The following is a 13,563-nucleotide window of genomic DNA, read 5'->3' on the forward strand; positions in this document are numbered from 1 at the left end:
CACCTCAATTTAGGCGGAAGGTACTTACTTGACTCTCGGCTTCTTCTTCGGACGATGCCTGATTTTCACCATGCAACTTTTCAATGCTTACATTCTTCAATCCGATACAACACCATCTTTGGAATCATGTTCAGCGCCATGTAGTTCGCGTTGGTGGGCGGTGGCGGCCAACAGCCGTTCACACGAGTATATCGACCAAGATCTCATGGATAACTCAACTACCTAGCATTCCTATTGGTACCGAACCAAGTCTCGAGTTCCACTGCCATCCCCAGTTATTCGAAAAGCCTTGGCTTCCCCTGAGGCTTCTTCTCGCCCTTGGGCTCCTTTGTCTCCTGTGGTTTCTGCTTGCCCACAGCCGACGGCGACGTCCTGTTTCCCTTTGAAGACTCGAGGAGCAGCTCCGTTCCGCTTGGCGTTGCTCCCGCCCGACCACGCCTCCAAGAAACCACCAGTATTCTCCGCCTCCAACAGCCTGTAGTCCCGGTTATAACTCTCCGAAGAGACGATCTCGTAGGCAAGGCAGTACCCTGGCCGGCTCCTCCACGGGTGAGGTCCGCGTTGTCACCAGAGCATGCAAAGTTGGCCTGCTTCAAGGCCAGATTACACTCGCTGGCTTGGAGAGTGTGGTTGGCCATCAGGCTTGTCTTGTCGCACTCATGCCTATTTGGGTGGTCTGTCCAGTTCCGCGCGCTGATCCAGGTTGGGACTCGGTGTTCTGGATAGTCGTCGTGGGGGGTGGCCACTAAGAAGAGATCGGATATGCGCACTATGTCGTCCTTGTTTGCGTATTCATTGCAAAAGTACTCAATGGCTGATTCCACGGAACCGGGAGTGTAGTAGTTATCACCCGGAGCGTCTGGACCAGTCCTCCGTGCGCCCGGTGACTTGAGAGGACAGGAGGCGTTGGCGAGCTGGGCAGTTGTGTCGAGATCGAAGTAAAAGTCATGATCGCCTGACGTGGCCAATGCCGGGCTTGAACTTCTATGTCGGTGGTGTTGGAAATGTTGGGCTCGGGTTCGAGAAACTGGCAGGGCCACTTTTCATTCCTGAGCTTGTCGGAACCGGGTATCTTGATGCCCTTTGCAGAGGAAGGCATCGAGAGTGCCTACACCGAGGGAACCGTCGCAGGTATCGCATAACAAGGGGAGCGGCCGTTCTTCTTTGCTTCCATCGTTCAAGTCCACTTTTGAGACTGGGCAGGGAGGCCACGGGCATGGGCAGTTTTCGAGACTGTTGTCGACGAGGCACGTTCCCTGGAGATTTTTATCCTCGCCCACTCCCATACAAGCCTCATCTTCGCAAACGACGTCTTCGACTTTGAGGCACACGTCGCAAGGGCAGTTGATGATGGGCTCCTTGGTGCAAAGGCCGAGGTAATTGCCTTCGCAGTCGGGCTCAGGGCATCTGGGCTTGTCGTCGGGACAGTCGTCGTCATCCGAGTTAGTCTCAGTATAAATACACCAGATATTTCTTCCCACAGCATCATCATCTTTTCGCATCACTTGCCATCAACAAGAGACAGCAATTTGGGCCTTCCTCTTCCTCTGGGCCTTGGGTCTTGCCTGTCTCGCAACCGCGCTACCCCCCAACGAGTACCTTTACTGGATATCTTCAGAATGCTACGATCCGGATCCAGACTTCGCAAAGTACCCCCAAGAGGCCTTCTACATGGCCCGCAGTGCAGCTGAACGGCTGGCCAATCCCACCGACACTTACTTCCACAACGTATTCTGGGCTATTTTCAAGACCGAGGTCTCCGACCAGAGGGGGTACCACTATCCGCAGCTTTTCGAGGCCGTCTATGGCGAAACGAAAATGGCAGCAAGCGCCATCGTTATGGAAAACCTAAACAGTTTGGGCAATGAATAGAAGAACACCACCAACCGCAACCAAGCCAAAGTGCACATCTGTACGGACGAATCCATCCTCCTTTCACTTTGGTCTTTCTATTACATATGGCTCTGTTAACACTATTAGACCGCGACGACCAGGACCGTTACGAGGACACACGAGACCCGTGCAATATGTGGTATGTTTTTTTTCTAATCTTACCAACCATCCTTCCATCCTTCCCATCTTTCTAACCCGTGGCCAGATATATCAAAATCAACAGGGATGCCGTCCTGCCCGTCTTTGCCCTGTTTCACGAGTGGATGCATGCGTTTAGGTATTTTAGCATTGATTATCCCTATCCTGACAATGAGCACACGGCGGGTTGGCAGAATGCCATGAGGCTGGATATGCAGTCGGCTTTGAGGAATGCGGAGTCGTATGGTATGTTGAGTGGGTTGAGTTTGGGGGTAGGGGAAGCTGGCCGTTTGCTGACTTGTGAATACTCAGCATTATTGGGACTCATGGCTTCGCTCGCGCTGATCTGACGCCTTCGCTTGGTGGGATCGCTGCTGCTGGGGGTGAGTGCGCGGGCTACACTCTTGACTGGGCGTGGGCGCAGCGGCTGAACGATCAGAAGTGGCAGGCGAAGGTTCCGGATGCTGTGGAGGAGGGCGGTGTTTGGACGAACCCGGTGATGGCGGGGGAGTTGTCGGTTTATTGTGATATCACGGGGACGAGGCGGACGAGGGGTTACGAGTAGGGGGGCTCAAAGACATGTGGGTTTCAAGCGTACCTTGCGTTGCCCGGGGTTTCCTGTGGTTTTTCTTTTGATTTTTCAAGAGATATGGTTCGGGAGCATTGATAGGAGCAAGCAAAGCTTCTGGTAGATGACCCATCTCACGCCGCACGGTGAGGAATGGAGAGCGAGGTTGTGATGCTGGTTTGAATTGTGTGTTTTTCTGGCGTTGACAAATCTGTACCTCTACCTACTTGACACACCTATTCTTAAAGCCACTTCATCCTCCTCAACTCCAACTCCTTGGCCAACCTCTCCTCTGACCCTCCCTTTTCCCCCGTGATAACACTCAACCCTTTTTTCTCCGCTTGGGATTTATACCCCCCTTTTCCCTCCCTCCCTCCTCCCCTTCCCCTCAGTTGTTACCCCCCCAACCCCAAAAGCCGGTGTTGGTTTTAGTTGAATAGGCGGCTCGACGTCATCTAGTTGATTCCACCCATCATCATCATCATCATCATCGTCTGTGTCCTCACTTCTCCTGCCAGTCGAATATTTCGACGAACTCCAGCTCTTTTGCTTTGTGGCAACCTTCTCGGGGCCCTTGGTGGTGACGTTGGTGTCGTATGCCTCTTTTTCACCACCGCCATCACCACCACCGTAGTGGTCGTAGATATCGTCAAGGTAATCACCCTGCCCGTCAGATTGTGTGCTGGACTGTTGTTGCTGGACCCCAAACCGGGATTGCAGAGGCGGTTGGGAGGGATAACTGTGTTGAGACTGGGAGCGTCTCCGAGAAGAAGACTTTATAGGCGGGGAAGGGGGGTTGGAGCAGGAGTATGGATAAAAAAGGGAGCGTTCAGAGGGGGGGATCCAACCTAACGAGGGTGCGGTTGATTGGGGGAGGGAGGAGGATAACGCTGAGGCGATGTGGGAAGGGGGGTATTGTTGCGGAGGTTGGTGGGCGGTGGAGAATTTGGATACGAGGGATGGCTTGGTAGGGGGTTGTTGTTGTTGTTGTTGTTGGGGGTTGTTTAACGAGGCAGGGGCTCGGAGGGGAGCTGATCTCGGGGGTTGGGAAGGGGTGGGTGCTGGGCGGAGGGGGAGGGTTATCTGCGGTGGGGGGGCGGGAGCTGGGGAGTGGCTTTTGGGGGTTGATGCTCCTGATGAGTCGGAGGAGTAATCCCGATTTAGGTGGTCGAAGCGGGGGTGTTGGTGGATGTGGACTGGAGGTGGGATACGTTTTCTGTCTCGTTCGTGGCTGGAGGGTTTTTGTGGCCAGGTCGGATTCGCTGGGGAGGACGTCCTCACTCCTTGTCTAGATGTCCCTGTTGGCGGCGGCGGGGGGGTTATATATCGTTGACTCCCTACAGAGGCTATTGACTCTGGTAGGGTAGCCAGTGCTTCTGGGGTGTTAGTTCCTGAGCGTTTCTGCTGGCTGGGCGAGGAACTTGGACTATATGGCGATGACTTCAACGGGCGGCGCCCGAGAAGCTGTCTGCCGATGACACCAAATATCGACGGCGAGGCTGGCCTCCTATCCTTCAGCTTGGGCGGCGCCATCCAACTCCCTTCAAAGGTAGTCAAACCTTTTCCGCAGGGTGGGTTCGGGCAGGTCAGGTAAGTCCTGTTACCAAGCTGACATCTGCAATACGGGCACTGGCCCCGACGCACAGCTTCCGTGGTCTGGATTTTCCATTCTCTAGGCAAGGAATGTGTTGCCGCTGCTGGTACCCGAGGAGGCTCGGCCTTTTCCCTTCCCCTTCCGCGCGAGATATCTCTTTCCACCACGCCCTCTTTCACCGATGGCGGAGTGACCTGCTGCAAATACCTCTGCCTCTCCTTGCTCTTGTTCGGCACCAGCGGACGAGGGACAGGTGATTCCAAATACGTCCTGTCGTTATGCTCACTGACACTCCTCCGAGCACCCCGTGAGCCTTTTTGAAACGAGTCGACGTGCACCTCCTGACTCAACCCGCTCGGAGTATAGATATGCGAATGCCCTCGTGCGTAAGGTTCGTGATGTTGAGACTGCTGAAACCGGCCCGGGTGACCTCCAGTGTAGTCAGGATATTTCCAGTACCACCTCGCCGGCCTGACCTTTTCTTCTTCCCCTTCGCTATCACTATTCTCTTTGACGGCCTTGTGCCAGCTCGAGATCGTGTCGCCGCACTCCTCCTCCGACGGCGCTTCAACAGGCGTGATGATCCTGTGTGGGCGGTCCGGCGCGTGTACCATGCGAAACTGTTCAGCTTCTCCTTTGTCCTCAATCCCTTTGGAACGCAACCGGCTCAAGTCGCGAAGCTTTTGAGAGAGGCCGATCGGTCGAGGGCTCGGTGGTTCGTTGGGCATTACGACAACCATTCAGGGGTGACCACATATGAGTTGAAAGATCTCAGTTCCAGGTTGACGTCCGAGCATTTTGATCAAGTTCATGCAGTGGCGGAGCTGAACTCGAGATGTGCCTAGATTCTCTTTGTAGCAGCCATGATACCAAGTACAGTTTTCTTTGTGCAAAGCCTCGACTCGTGATTGTCCCCCCTTCTGCTTCAGATCAAAAACAAAGAACTCCCGCTTTTGCCATGCTGCGTACGCAACTCCATTTGCGTCATGCTACCTCCGGGCCCGCCATGTTGCTCCATCCCGACAAGTCAGAAGGACAATGCTATCGTCTAAAGACTGACGGTCACTGTCATGTTGTTGCTCAGAACCAGCAAGGTGGGCGGCAGGCCGTTGCACAACACCTCGACATCAGACAGATATGCCAGACTCGCCTCCTCACTTTGACAGGTGTTCTCTTCGGGAATAGGAAGTGTGGTGAACAAGACAGCCGTGTCCTTGCTTTGCTTATGCATCAGCTCGTTGAGAATCAAATGCTGCGCGCGGCTCGGAAGATCGTTGAATGACAAAGCCAACCCCTGAGTAGAGTAGCTGGAGCCGTTATTGTTGCTGGCGTCGTCGTCAGGAAGCTGGTAAGAGTCAAGCAAGCTGGCAATGTTGAGTGAAGCGTCCCCACCATTATCCTGTCCCTTTGATGCCGAGTTCCGACGCGACCTTGCCGGGGACTTGATACCCTCTGCAAACGCAACCTTTTTATCGGCCACGTTATCATCGCTTCCGAGAAGCGGTGCATCCTCGGCCATTCTGGCTGACAAACCGATAACTGAACCTTGTCGGGAAAAGGCAGGGCTGCGTGTCCCAGAATCTTCGGCAAACATGATTCTTGGGCCGGTGCCTTCCTCGTTGGTGATTGTGGTCTGAGGGACGAGGTTGCTGGAGAATCTCATTGCCGTCGATCCTTGGCGCGCCAAAGGGGGCCTTTCGGGCTTCAAGATCCCACGCTTGGCTTGGGGCGATGTTGACCGCTCCCCACCGTTGCTGGGTCGGTTGACGCTTAGGTCACTCGCAGTCCGTGCAACCGGTGTTATTGACCCATAAGACCGCGGTGTCGATGAGTGCGAACCCTTTGGCCTCCTCTCTTTCCTTGGGCTTCTTGGTGCCGGGGCGAGTACATCTCCGTAGCTTCTTCGCCGGCGGATTGTCGCGAGGAGGGGACGCCTTGTGCCATCTTCACCCTCGCTTGCCACACTGTCCGCGTCATTGAACGTCCCGTCTGCGCCAGCCGTTTCGGAGGAGTCGCTGTCGCTATCGCTATCAATGCCAATATCCGTGTCCGAGCTGTCAAAGACGTTAAAGGGCAGGTTTTGTGTGTGAATGCCCATGCTGATGCCCATCTTGACCAGCTGCGACACTGTCGGCTTCTTGGGAAGTTCCGTCAGCTGCGCCAAACTATGGCGCCGCCTTTCGAGTCCTTCCTGCGGCGGGGCATGGGGATTGTAGAGTCCCGGCCGTCCCGACGTAGATTCAACGACGTGTGATATCGAGGCAAATTCTTGTGAGCCCGTCATCGACCGGCTGCTGCGGTAGTTTTGCAAATCCTCCCACCATTCTTGGTTCTTGAGACACTCGTTAACCACATTATCCGTCTCTGGACTCTTGTAATGGCCGTGGATGATGGTCTCGTAAGTCGAGAGGTCACCAGAGGCGAGCCAAAAGACCAAGATTTCGGCGTCGATTCTGAGCTTGTTGAGCAGCGTCTTGAGTCTGACCTTTTCTTCGGCGACCTCGCTTTCGTATTCGACAAAGACGAGCACTCGAAGCTTGTGTGCTGCTTTCCAAGCGGGTACGGTGTGAAGGATAAACCCAAGCTGAAGAATCAATGTGTCTGTGCCGGTCAGAAAGGATCTGTCTCCACGTGTCAGAGGTGGTGTGTGACTTACATGTGTCAAAATTGGTGGTCAAAACGCTCTGGCCATCAGCACTAATCGCAGCAGACATCTGGATAGGCCACAAGTCGATGTACTTCTTGGTATTCGTCTTATCCTTCCGAGGCGTTTCAAGCGTATCAAATCCTTTACCAATCGCAACGTTCAGACGGTACCTCAGAGCCAAGTCTTCCAGGATGGTCATGTAACTCGTGGCAGACATCATGTCTTCAGTCTTGATCGCATCGGTGGGCAACGACCCTTCCATCAAGCGCGCCGATGTGTCTCCTCTCTTCCTCCTGCGGACCGGAGTCTCCGTCTTGTCGTCTATCCGGGCAGCCGTTGCGGGAGAGATGGGCGCCTCAGGAACCTGGAGGGAGGATTGGGAGCGGCGCAAGTCATCCATGTTATAAAATCCAAGCACTGCGATGTTGGGCCTCATGCCCCCTAGGCCTGCAGACAAGATCAGGTTTCTGACACCCCAGGTGATGGATGGAGACATGGCGAGCTGCACAAAGGCCTTGATCCTTGAGTATTCGGAGATGTACTTGGACCAAGCCGTTTGTTGCATCTTGGCCTCGTTGACGCCCATGGTGAAGTCGTCAGTGACGATGACATGGCCGAGGATGTAGAGGGAGCCCTTTTTCATCGAGTTGCAGAACTGAATAAGGCGGGTTTGCCGTCTCGGGTTATTGATGAGCAGGATGATCTGGGGTCTCCAGAACTTGATGTGCTCGGGCTTGAGACGTAGCAGGTACTTGCGCACTTGATGATAGATCAAGTTTTGCGAAACGTCACCCCAGTGCTTGGGGGGACTCAGATAGTGAATCAGCAGGAACAAAAAGACCAAGAGGCAGACGGCCGTGGTGGCATAGGTCTCATCAATGAAGAACATGGCAGCGGCCGACAGGATGCTGCCAATGAAGGCCGTTTGCCAATTGAAGAACTTGAAGCCCGGTCTGAAGTTTGGCGCCGAGCCAATCTTGAGAAGGAAACACGCAAGATTCATGACGAAGAAGGTCATCTGCTCACAGTCAGAATTCTTCCCTCACTCAATGACGGCAGCCTGTTCTCACCTGATATCCCATGGAGATCAAGGTGGCGATCTGGTTAAGGTTGGCAAACATGGCCATCTGGGCACATATGTAGGTCAAAAAGATGGCAACGATAGGCTCGTCCGCCTTTTTCGTCCCCTTGCCGAATACTGACAGACCCGGGAATAACTTGTCTCTGGCGAGAGCTTGCATGAGCTTTGCAGAGCCAATCACTCCCATGAGGGCCGAGAAGAAGGTCGTGGCGAACTCTCCAGCAAAGATGATGGGAGGGTAGACATTTGTTTCCTGAATAACGTTGCCGTTCCGGAGAAACGAGCTGTGAGTTGTGCTAGACGCCAAAGAAAAGATCACCAGCAAGTAGGCAATGAGGGTCGAGAACATGGCCCATAGTGTTCCACGAGGAATGGATTTGCTGGGGTTTCGGAGGTCTCCCGACATGGACGCACCGGCAAAGATACCCGAAGTTGCCGGAAACAAGACACCGAAGAGACTTCTAAAAGTATCAAAACCGGCATACTCCATGCCGGTAGTGTGTGGAAAGAGGTTTGCCTTCAGGGTTGCGAGACTCACGCCCGTGAACTCGATCCCCCTGTCCGCATCAATGAAGGCTGGGTTGAACACGGCTGAGAAGGGGATGCTGAGGATGGCGACGACAAGCACCACCAGAAGCGCGTTGCTAGCTTTGGCAAAGATGGAGCTTCCAGCAAGGCAAAGCCCAGTGCACACCACCAGAGCAACCGTCTCAAAGAGATAGTCCCACCAGTATCCATGGGGCATGACATCGTAAAAGTTGAGTTTAATGCAGTCAATAAGACCGACAACGTTGAGGGCCGTGTTCAAGACCTGAGCGAGGTAGAAGAGCAGGCCGATAGAGCCGCCGAACTCGGGACCGAGAGATCTTGAGATGAGGTAGTAGGCACCACCGCCCTTGACCTCTCCATTGGAAGCAATAGCGGAGAGCGAAAGAGTGGTCACAAAGTCTACGAGATAGGCAACGAGAAGCAGGCCTGCGAGGCAGATTAGCTTCCTGGCGGCCGTCCATACCATGTCCATAAGATGTACGCACCAAGCATGCCCAGTAGGCCGATTTGTCCAAGAATGAGACCGAATCTCAAGAACATGAGAATGCTGAGAATGTTGAGGCACACCGGGATGTAGACGCCGGACGTGACGCCGAGCTTGGTCCTCTTGTTGAGGGCTTCGGGTTCCATGATGGCGGTGTTAGGTAGATATCATGTGTGAGCTGAGGGGATGAGATCGTTCAAAGAAAAGGTAGAAAGAAGAGGTCATAAAGATCATCAGAACATGCCACTCATGTCACGCTCTCCGTCCCCGCCGTGAGAGTTGAAGAAGAAGCGAAGAGGGAGGAAGAGGTCAGGGTCCTGTCCAGCGCCGATAGCCTAGATGTAAGAAGTACCCCACAGCCCGCATTGCTTGAAAGGTCATCGGCAAACGGTTGCAATGGCGCAGATCATGCGGTGGGGAAAGTGGACAGAAGTGCAGGAAATGGAGACGATGGTCTGAGGTTGTCGCAAGATAAGTGCTGTTCAAGGTTGGCCCTCGAATGTCGCGATATCCGCTGGAAAGATCCCCGCGCCGGAAGAGGCTCGAGGCTCGTGTTAGGAGTGGTTCTTGTCCGACAATCGCTGGCTATTAATTGGAGGACGGCGACGTCATTCGATACAAGCGATGTACCCAACAACAGGCAGCTTTGGAGCCATTGACGAATGCCTTTGAGCTGGCGCTGTTCATGGTCGGCCGCGACTTTGAGCTCGAGAGACTTGGCACTTGGCAGTAAACACCAACGATGGCGGGGTGGTTGATAGGGTGCTATCTCGGACAGGACTAAGATGTTGGTAAATTTGTTAGCGCACCACCATCAACAGCCTAGACCCAAATTCAAGATCCACCCCAACCTCTCTTTGAAAGAGGGGTTTGATACAGAGACGTTACGATTCCTATTGCTCCCTGTCGTCTTTTACGTGTAGCCGTTGCATCGGTCTACCTGATGGGTAAGGGTTGGTTGGCTCCCTCAACATCCGGCCTTTTAAAGCATCGGATGCGGACAGAGATGTTGAGACTGCTGCATATCTGGTGTCTGGTCAAGGTCCATAGACTTTCTCCGCACTCCTCTCTCTTGTGGCTCGGTTTGGACAGCCCCTTTACAGATTCAAAGAGAGAGAGACAGAGTAGGTATGCAACAGTTGAAGAAATGTTGGAGAGGCTGGTTGACATCGGTATCCATGGTGGCTCAGTCCAGTCTGTGCTCAGGAACGGCCCTGGTTATCAAGGTGTCAACGGGTGTTCCCTGCTGAAGTTGTATGTCAACAAAGCCTTGGGGCAGATAGTAGTCCTCAACAACTGACATACTCCAATCGAGAAACAGGTAAATAACCCATATTCATATGTAAGTAGCCATATCCATATGATGCGTCACAGCGAGCCAAACTTGGACAGGTTGGAATTGTGCGGGCAGGTGACTATGGTTCAGGGTCCAGGCTGTTTCACGCAGCGGAGTGTGGGGGCCTTGCTGGTGGGCCCGGCGGAAGCCGCTCAACGCTCAACAGCGTCAAGCTCCAACTGCTGTCAGCAGGCCGCCCACTGCCGCTGATTGTCTTGCCCCCAATTCGTTCCTTATCGCTGGTGTTGAGGTCACAAGTCCATCCCACGCCGTCGAGAGCGAGAGAGAGACTCATCAACCGCCCAGCCTATCCGTACCATCCCCTCTTTTCCCCCGGACCGTTGTCCTCTTCCCAAACGTTGACGGCAAAAATCAATTGCTACCTCGAACCATCCTATCAAGTCTCGAACCGTTGTTTGTCTCAAGTCCCACGAAGCGGCGTTTGCGGCGTTCGCTCAGTTCACCGACGAGGTCAGGTCACCAACACCAGATCCCCAACCTTTTTTTGCTTCAAGACATGAGATAGAAAGTGGTCACACATCATCATAGATCATCATGTCAAATACCGGAAGGGATTCTCCGGCTCCGGCTCCTATACCTCAAGTCTCGACTTCACCCGGCTCGTTTCGTGCCAGGTCTTTCGTTGGCTCGATCCCACGCGCATCATCCACTGCTCGACTTGCCTCACCGGCTCGCCCATACAATGGCTATGGCACACCTCCTGCCGCACAAACCTCACCGCCACTAGGTGATAAGGGAGATTCAGACAGTTTGGCGCCTCTGCCTGGGCCTGGCTCGCACGCTGCTGGCCCAGGTATCTCGGCGCTGGCTGCGGCATTGTCCCAGTCGATAGGCACTTCACCACCGCGTTTCGGCACGCCTCCTGTTCGAGCCCTTTCGCCCGTCCCGAACCGCTCCCTCTCTCCTGCTCCTGGGGCAGCGCCATTCCCAGCGTCGGGTACTTCGCCATATCACGGCTCCTTTGACGCAAGGCGGAATTATTCCGGCGCGTATGAGGACCCCGAAATTGTCAAGAGGCACTTGGTTCAGCCAGGCGATGCTGGGTCCGATGACGGGTCGAGGAAACTCAGCGATGGCTCCAAGGGAAAACAGCCGGCAGAAGATGACTTTGACGACGAGTTTTCCAGTCTGAAACTGCAGGGCGGTGACATCACTCGGCCAATATACAAATGGACCGAAGAGGTGGAACAGCGAAACAAGATGCAGCGCAGCAAGAGTTTCAGCACACCGCGGCCGGATCCTGAAAACGAGACGCTTGATATCAACACCATCAAGGTTCCCGGAGGCTTCAGACGCAACTTCCTGAGGCGGGCGGCCGGGGATGGACCAGTCAACCCGGATGACACCGAGTACGGCGCAGGACCGAGCGACCGACAGCAGCCGCCAAAACTCTTTACCAACAGCTTCCTCGAGTTTCTCTCTCTCTATGGCCACTTCGCCGGTGAAGAACTCGAGGAGGATGACGAGGTGCTCAAACCTGGCGAGTACTTCACGTCGGGCAGCGAAAGTAACCTGTTCGATGACGATACAGAGGACGAGCATGAGCCAATGGAAGACAGCGCTTTGCTGCCACCATCCCGGCGGAAGAGAAGGAGAAAGGAGCGAGGTGGCAGCGGGACAAACAGTCCCATGGGCGCGGCGCTGCTGCTTCTCAAGTCCTTTGTGGGAACTGGTGTTCTATTCCTGCCTCGTGCCTACCTCAATGGTGGCATGCTCTTCAGTAACTTGGTTCTGCTGTTTGTAGCCGCTCTGAGCTACTACTGCTTTGTTTTGCTCGTCAATACGAGATTAAGGGTCGAGGGCTCGTTTGGTGATATTGGTGGCATTCTCTACGGCAAATGGATGAGAAATCTCATCCTCTTCTCAATCGTTTTGAGCCAGATCGGCTTCGTTGCTGCTTACATCGTCTTCACCTCAGAGAACTTGCAGGCATTCATCTTGGCTGTGACGGATTGCAAGACGCACATTCCGATCACCTGGCTGATTGTCATGCAGATGGTGATCTTTTTGCCATTCTCTCTGCTTCGCGATATTGGAAAGCTGGGCTTCACGGCTCTCATCGCCGACGCCTTCATCCTCATCGGTCTGGCCTATCTGTTTTACTACGACATTCTGACACTCAACACCCAAGGTTTGGCAGACATTGTCATGTTCAACCAGAAAGACTGGACCCTCTTCATCGGCACGGCCATTTTCACCTTTGAGGGCATTGGTCTTATCATTCCCATCCAGGAATCCATGCGCAACCCTACCAAGTTCCCCAAGGTCATGGGTATTGTGATGATTATCATCACCACTCTCTTTGTCGTCATGGGCGCGGTTTCGTATGCCGCCTACGGATCCAAGACTGAGACGGTGGTGTTGCTCAACCTTCCGCAGGACGACAAGATGGTCAACGGTGTACAGTTCTTGTATTCATTGGCTATTCTGCTTTCGACTCCCCTCCAGATCTTCCCGGCCATCAGAATCACGGAGAATGCGCTCTTCACCAAGAGCGGCAAGTACAACCCGTATATCAAGTGGCAGAAGAACGTGTTCCGCTTCTTCGTGGTGGCGTTCTGCGCCCTGATCGCCTGGGGAGGAGCCGACAGTCTGGACAAGTTTGTGGCGCTCGTTGGTAACTTTGCCTGCATCCCGCTGGTGTACATCTATCCTGTAAGTTCTGATGATTCTTCATCTTCTTAAAACTCTGGCTGACGAGATATACAGCCGATGTTGCACTACAAGGCAGTGGCCAAGACGGCGTTCCGCAAGTGGTCGGATATCCTGCTCTGCATCTTTGGATTCGTGGCCATGGCCTACACCACCAGCTTGACGGTCATGAGCTGGGCCTCGGGATCCGAAGGAGGCGGTGCTCCGGGTTACTGTGACTCGAAGGGGCACGCCTTGTGAATGACCACACAAACACAGACTAGTGCACATACGACATGACATACACACGAGACACACACACCACACACATACACGAACAGCCTTGCTTTCTCTGTTTTGAATAACTGTTTAGCGTCAATCGTCATGGTTGAATCATAGCACTATGCAGGGTAGGAGGGTTATGGAGTGGGAGGGCAGGTCGTTTTGGAGAAGGGTGTTTTATTTTTATTTTGTTTTATCTTTTAGGGTTGCATCATTGGTATTACTTGGTAGATTCTATTTGCTTCAACTAGAGCAGCGTGTAAGACATGTAGGTAGTTAGGCAGTAGACCACATACATCAGACTTTGGGGGGGGTTGGGTTGGGAGGGTTGTAATGTGA

The 13,563-nt window shown here is 53.8% G+C and overlaps 5 protein-coding genes across 5 annotated transcripts; 2 read left to right on the forward strand and 3 right to left on the reverse strand.

Annotated features, from left to right (window-relative positions):
- Positions 1-275: 275 nt before the first annotated feature.
- QC761_205795 (uncharacterized protein) lies at positions 276-2,563 on the reverse strand (the record flags this gene model as incomplete). Its single annotated transcript, XM_062876308.1, has 2 exons — positions 1,115-2,563; positions 276-1,027 (listed from the first exon to the last, which is right to left on the reverse strand). Exons 1-2 carry the CDS (start codon positions 1,500-1,502, stop codon positions 276-278), a joined length of 1,140 nt encoding a protein of 379 aa, XP_062734894.1. The 5' UTR covers positions 1,503-2,563.
- On the forward strand, positions 1,959-2,596 carry QC761_0037470 (uncharacterized protein; the record flags this gene model as incomplete). Its single annotated transcript, XM_062872331.1, has 3 exons — positions 1,959-2,032; positions 2,117-2,272; positions 2,344-2,596. The coding sequence occupies 3 exons, from the start codon at positions 1,959-1,961 to the stop codon at positions 2,594-2,596; spliced, it is 483 nt and encodes a 160-aa protein (XP_062734895.1).
- A 351-nt stretch (positions 2,597-2,947) lies between these two features.
- QC761_205800 (uncharacterized protein) lies at positions 2,948-4,921 on the reverse strand (the record flags this gene model as incomplete). Its single annotated transcript, XM_062876309.1, has 1 exon — positions 2,948-4,921. One exon carries the CDS (start codon positions 4,919-4,921, stop codon positions 2,948-2,950), a length of 1,974 nt encoding a protein of 657 aa, XP_062734896.1.
- A 320-nt stretch (positions 4,922-5,241) lies between these two features.
- Positions 5,242-10,339, reverse strand: QC761_205810 (uncharacterized protein; the record flags this gene model as incomplete). The annotated part of the gene is made up of 5 exons (XM_062876310.1): positions 10,256-10,339; positions 8,956-10,200; positions 7,911-8,896; positions 6,850-7,858; positions 5,242-6,794 (listed from the first exon to the last, which is right to left on the reverse strand). The coding sequence occupies exons 2-5, from the start codon at positions 9,098-9,100 to the stop codon at positions 5,242-5,244; spliced, it is 3,693 nt and encodes a 1,230-aa protein (XP_062734897.1). The 5' UTR covers positions 9,101-10,200; positions 10,256-10,339.
- Positions 10,340-10,343: 4 nt separating this feature from the next.
- QC761_205820 (uncharacterized protein) lies at positions 10,344-13,203 on the forward strand (the record flags this gene model as incomplete). Its single annotated transcript, XM_062876311.1, has 2 exons — positions 10,344-12,966; positions 13,021-13,203. The coding sequence occupies exons 1-2, from the start codon at positions 10,846-10,848 to the stop codon at positions 13,201-13,203; spliced, it is 2,304 nt and encodes a 767-aa protein (XP_062734898.1). The 5' UTR covers positions 10,344-10,845.
- Positions 13,204-13,563: the final 360 nt, after the last annotated feature.

This window comes from Podospora bellae-mahoneyi, chromosome 2, assembly GCF_035222275.1.
Source record: "Podospora bellae-mahoneyi strain CBS 112042 chromosome 2, whole genome shotgun sequence".
Classification (NCBI taxonomy): Eukaryota; Fungi; Ascomycota; class Sordariomycetes; order Sordariales; family Podosporaceae; genus Podospora; species Podospora bellae-mahoneyi.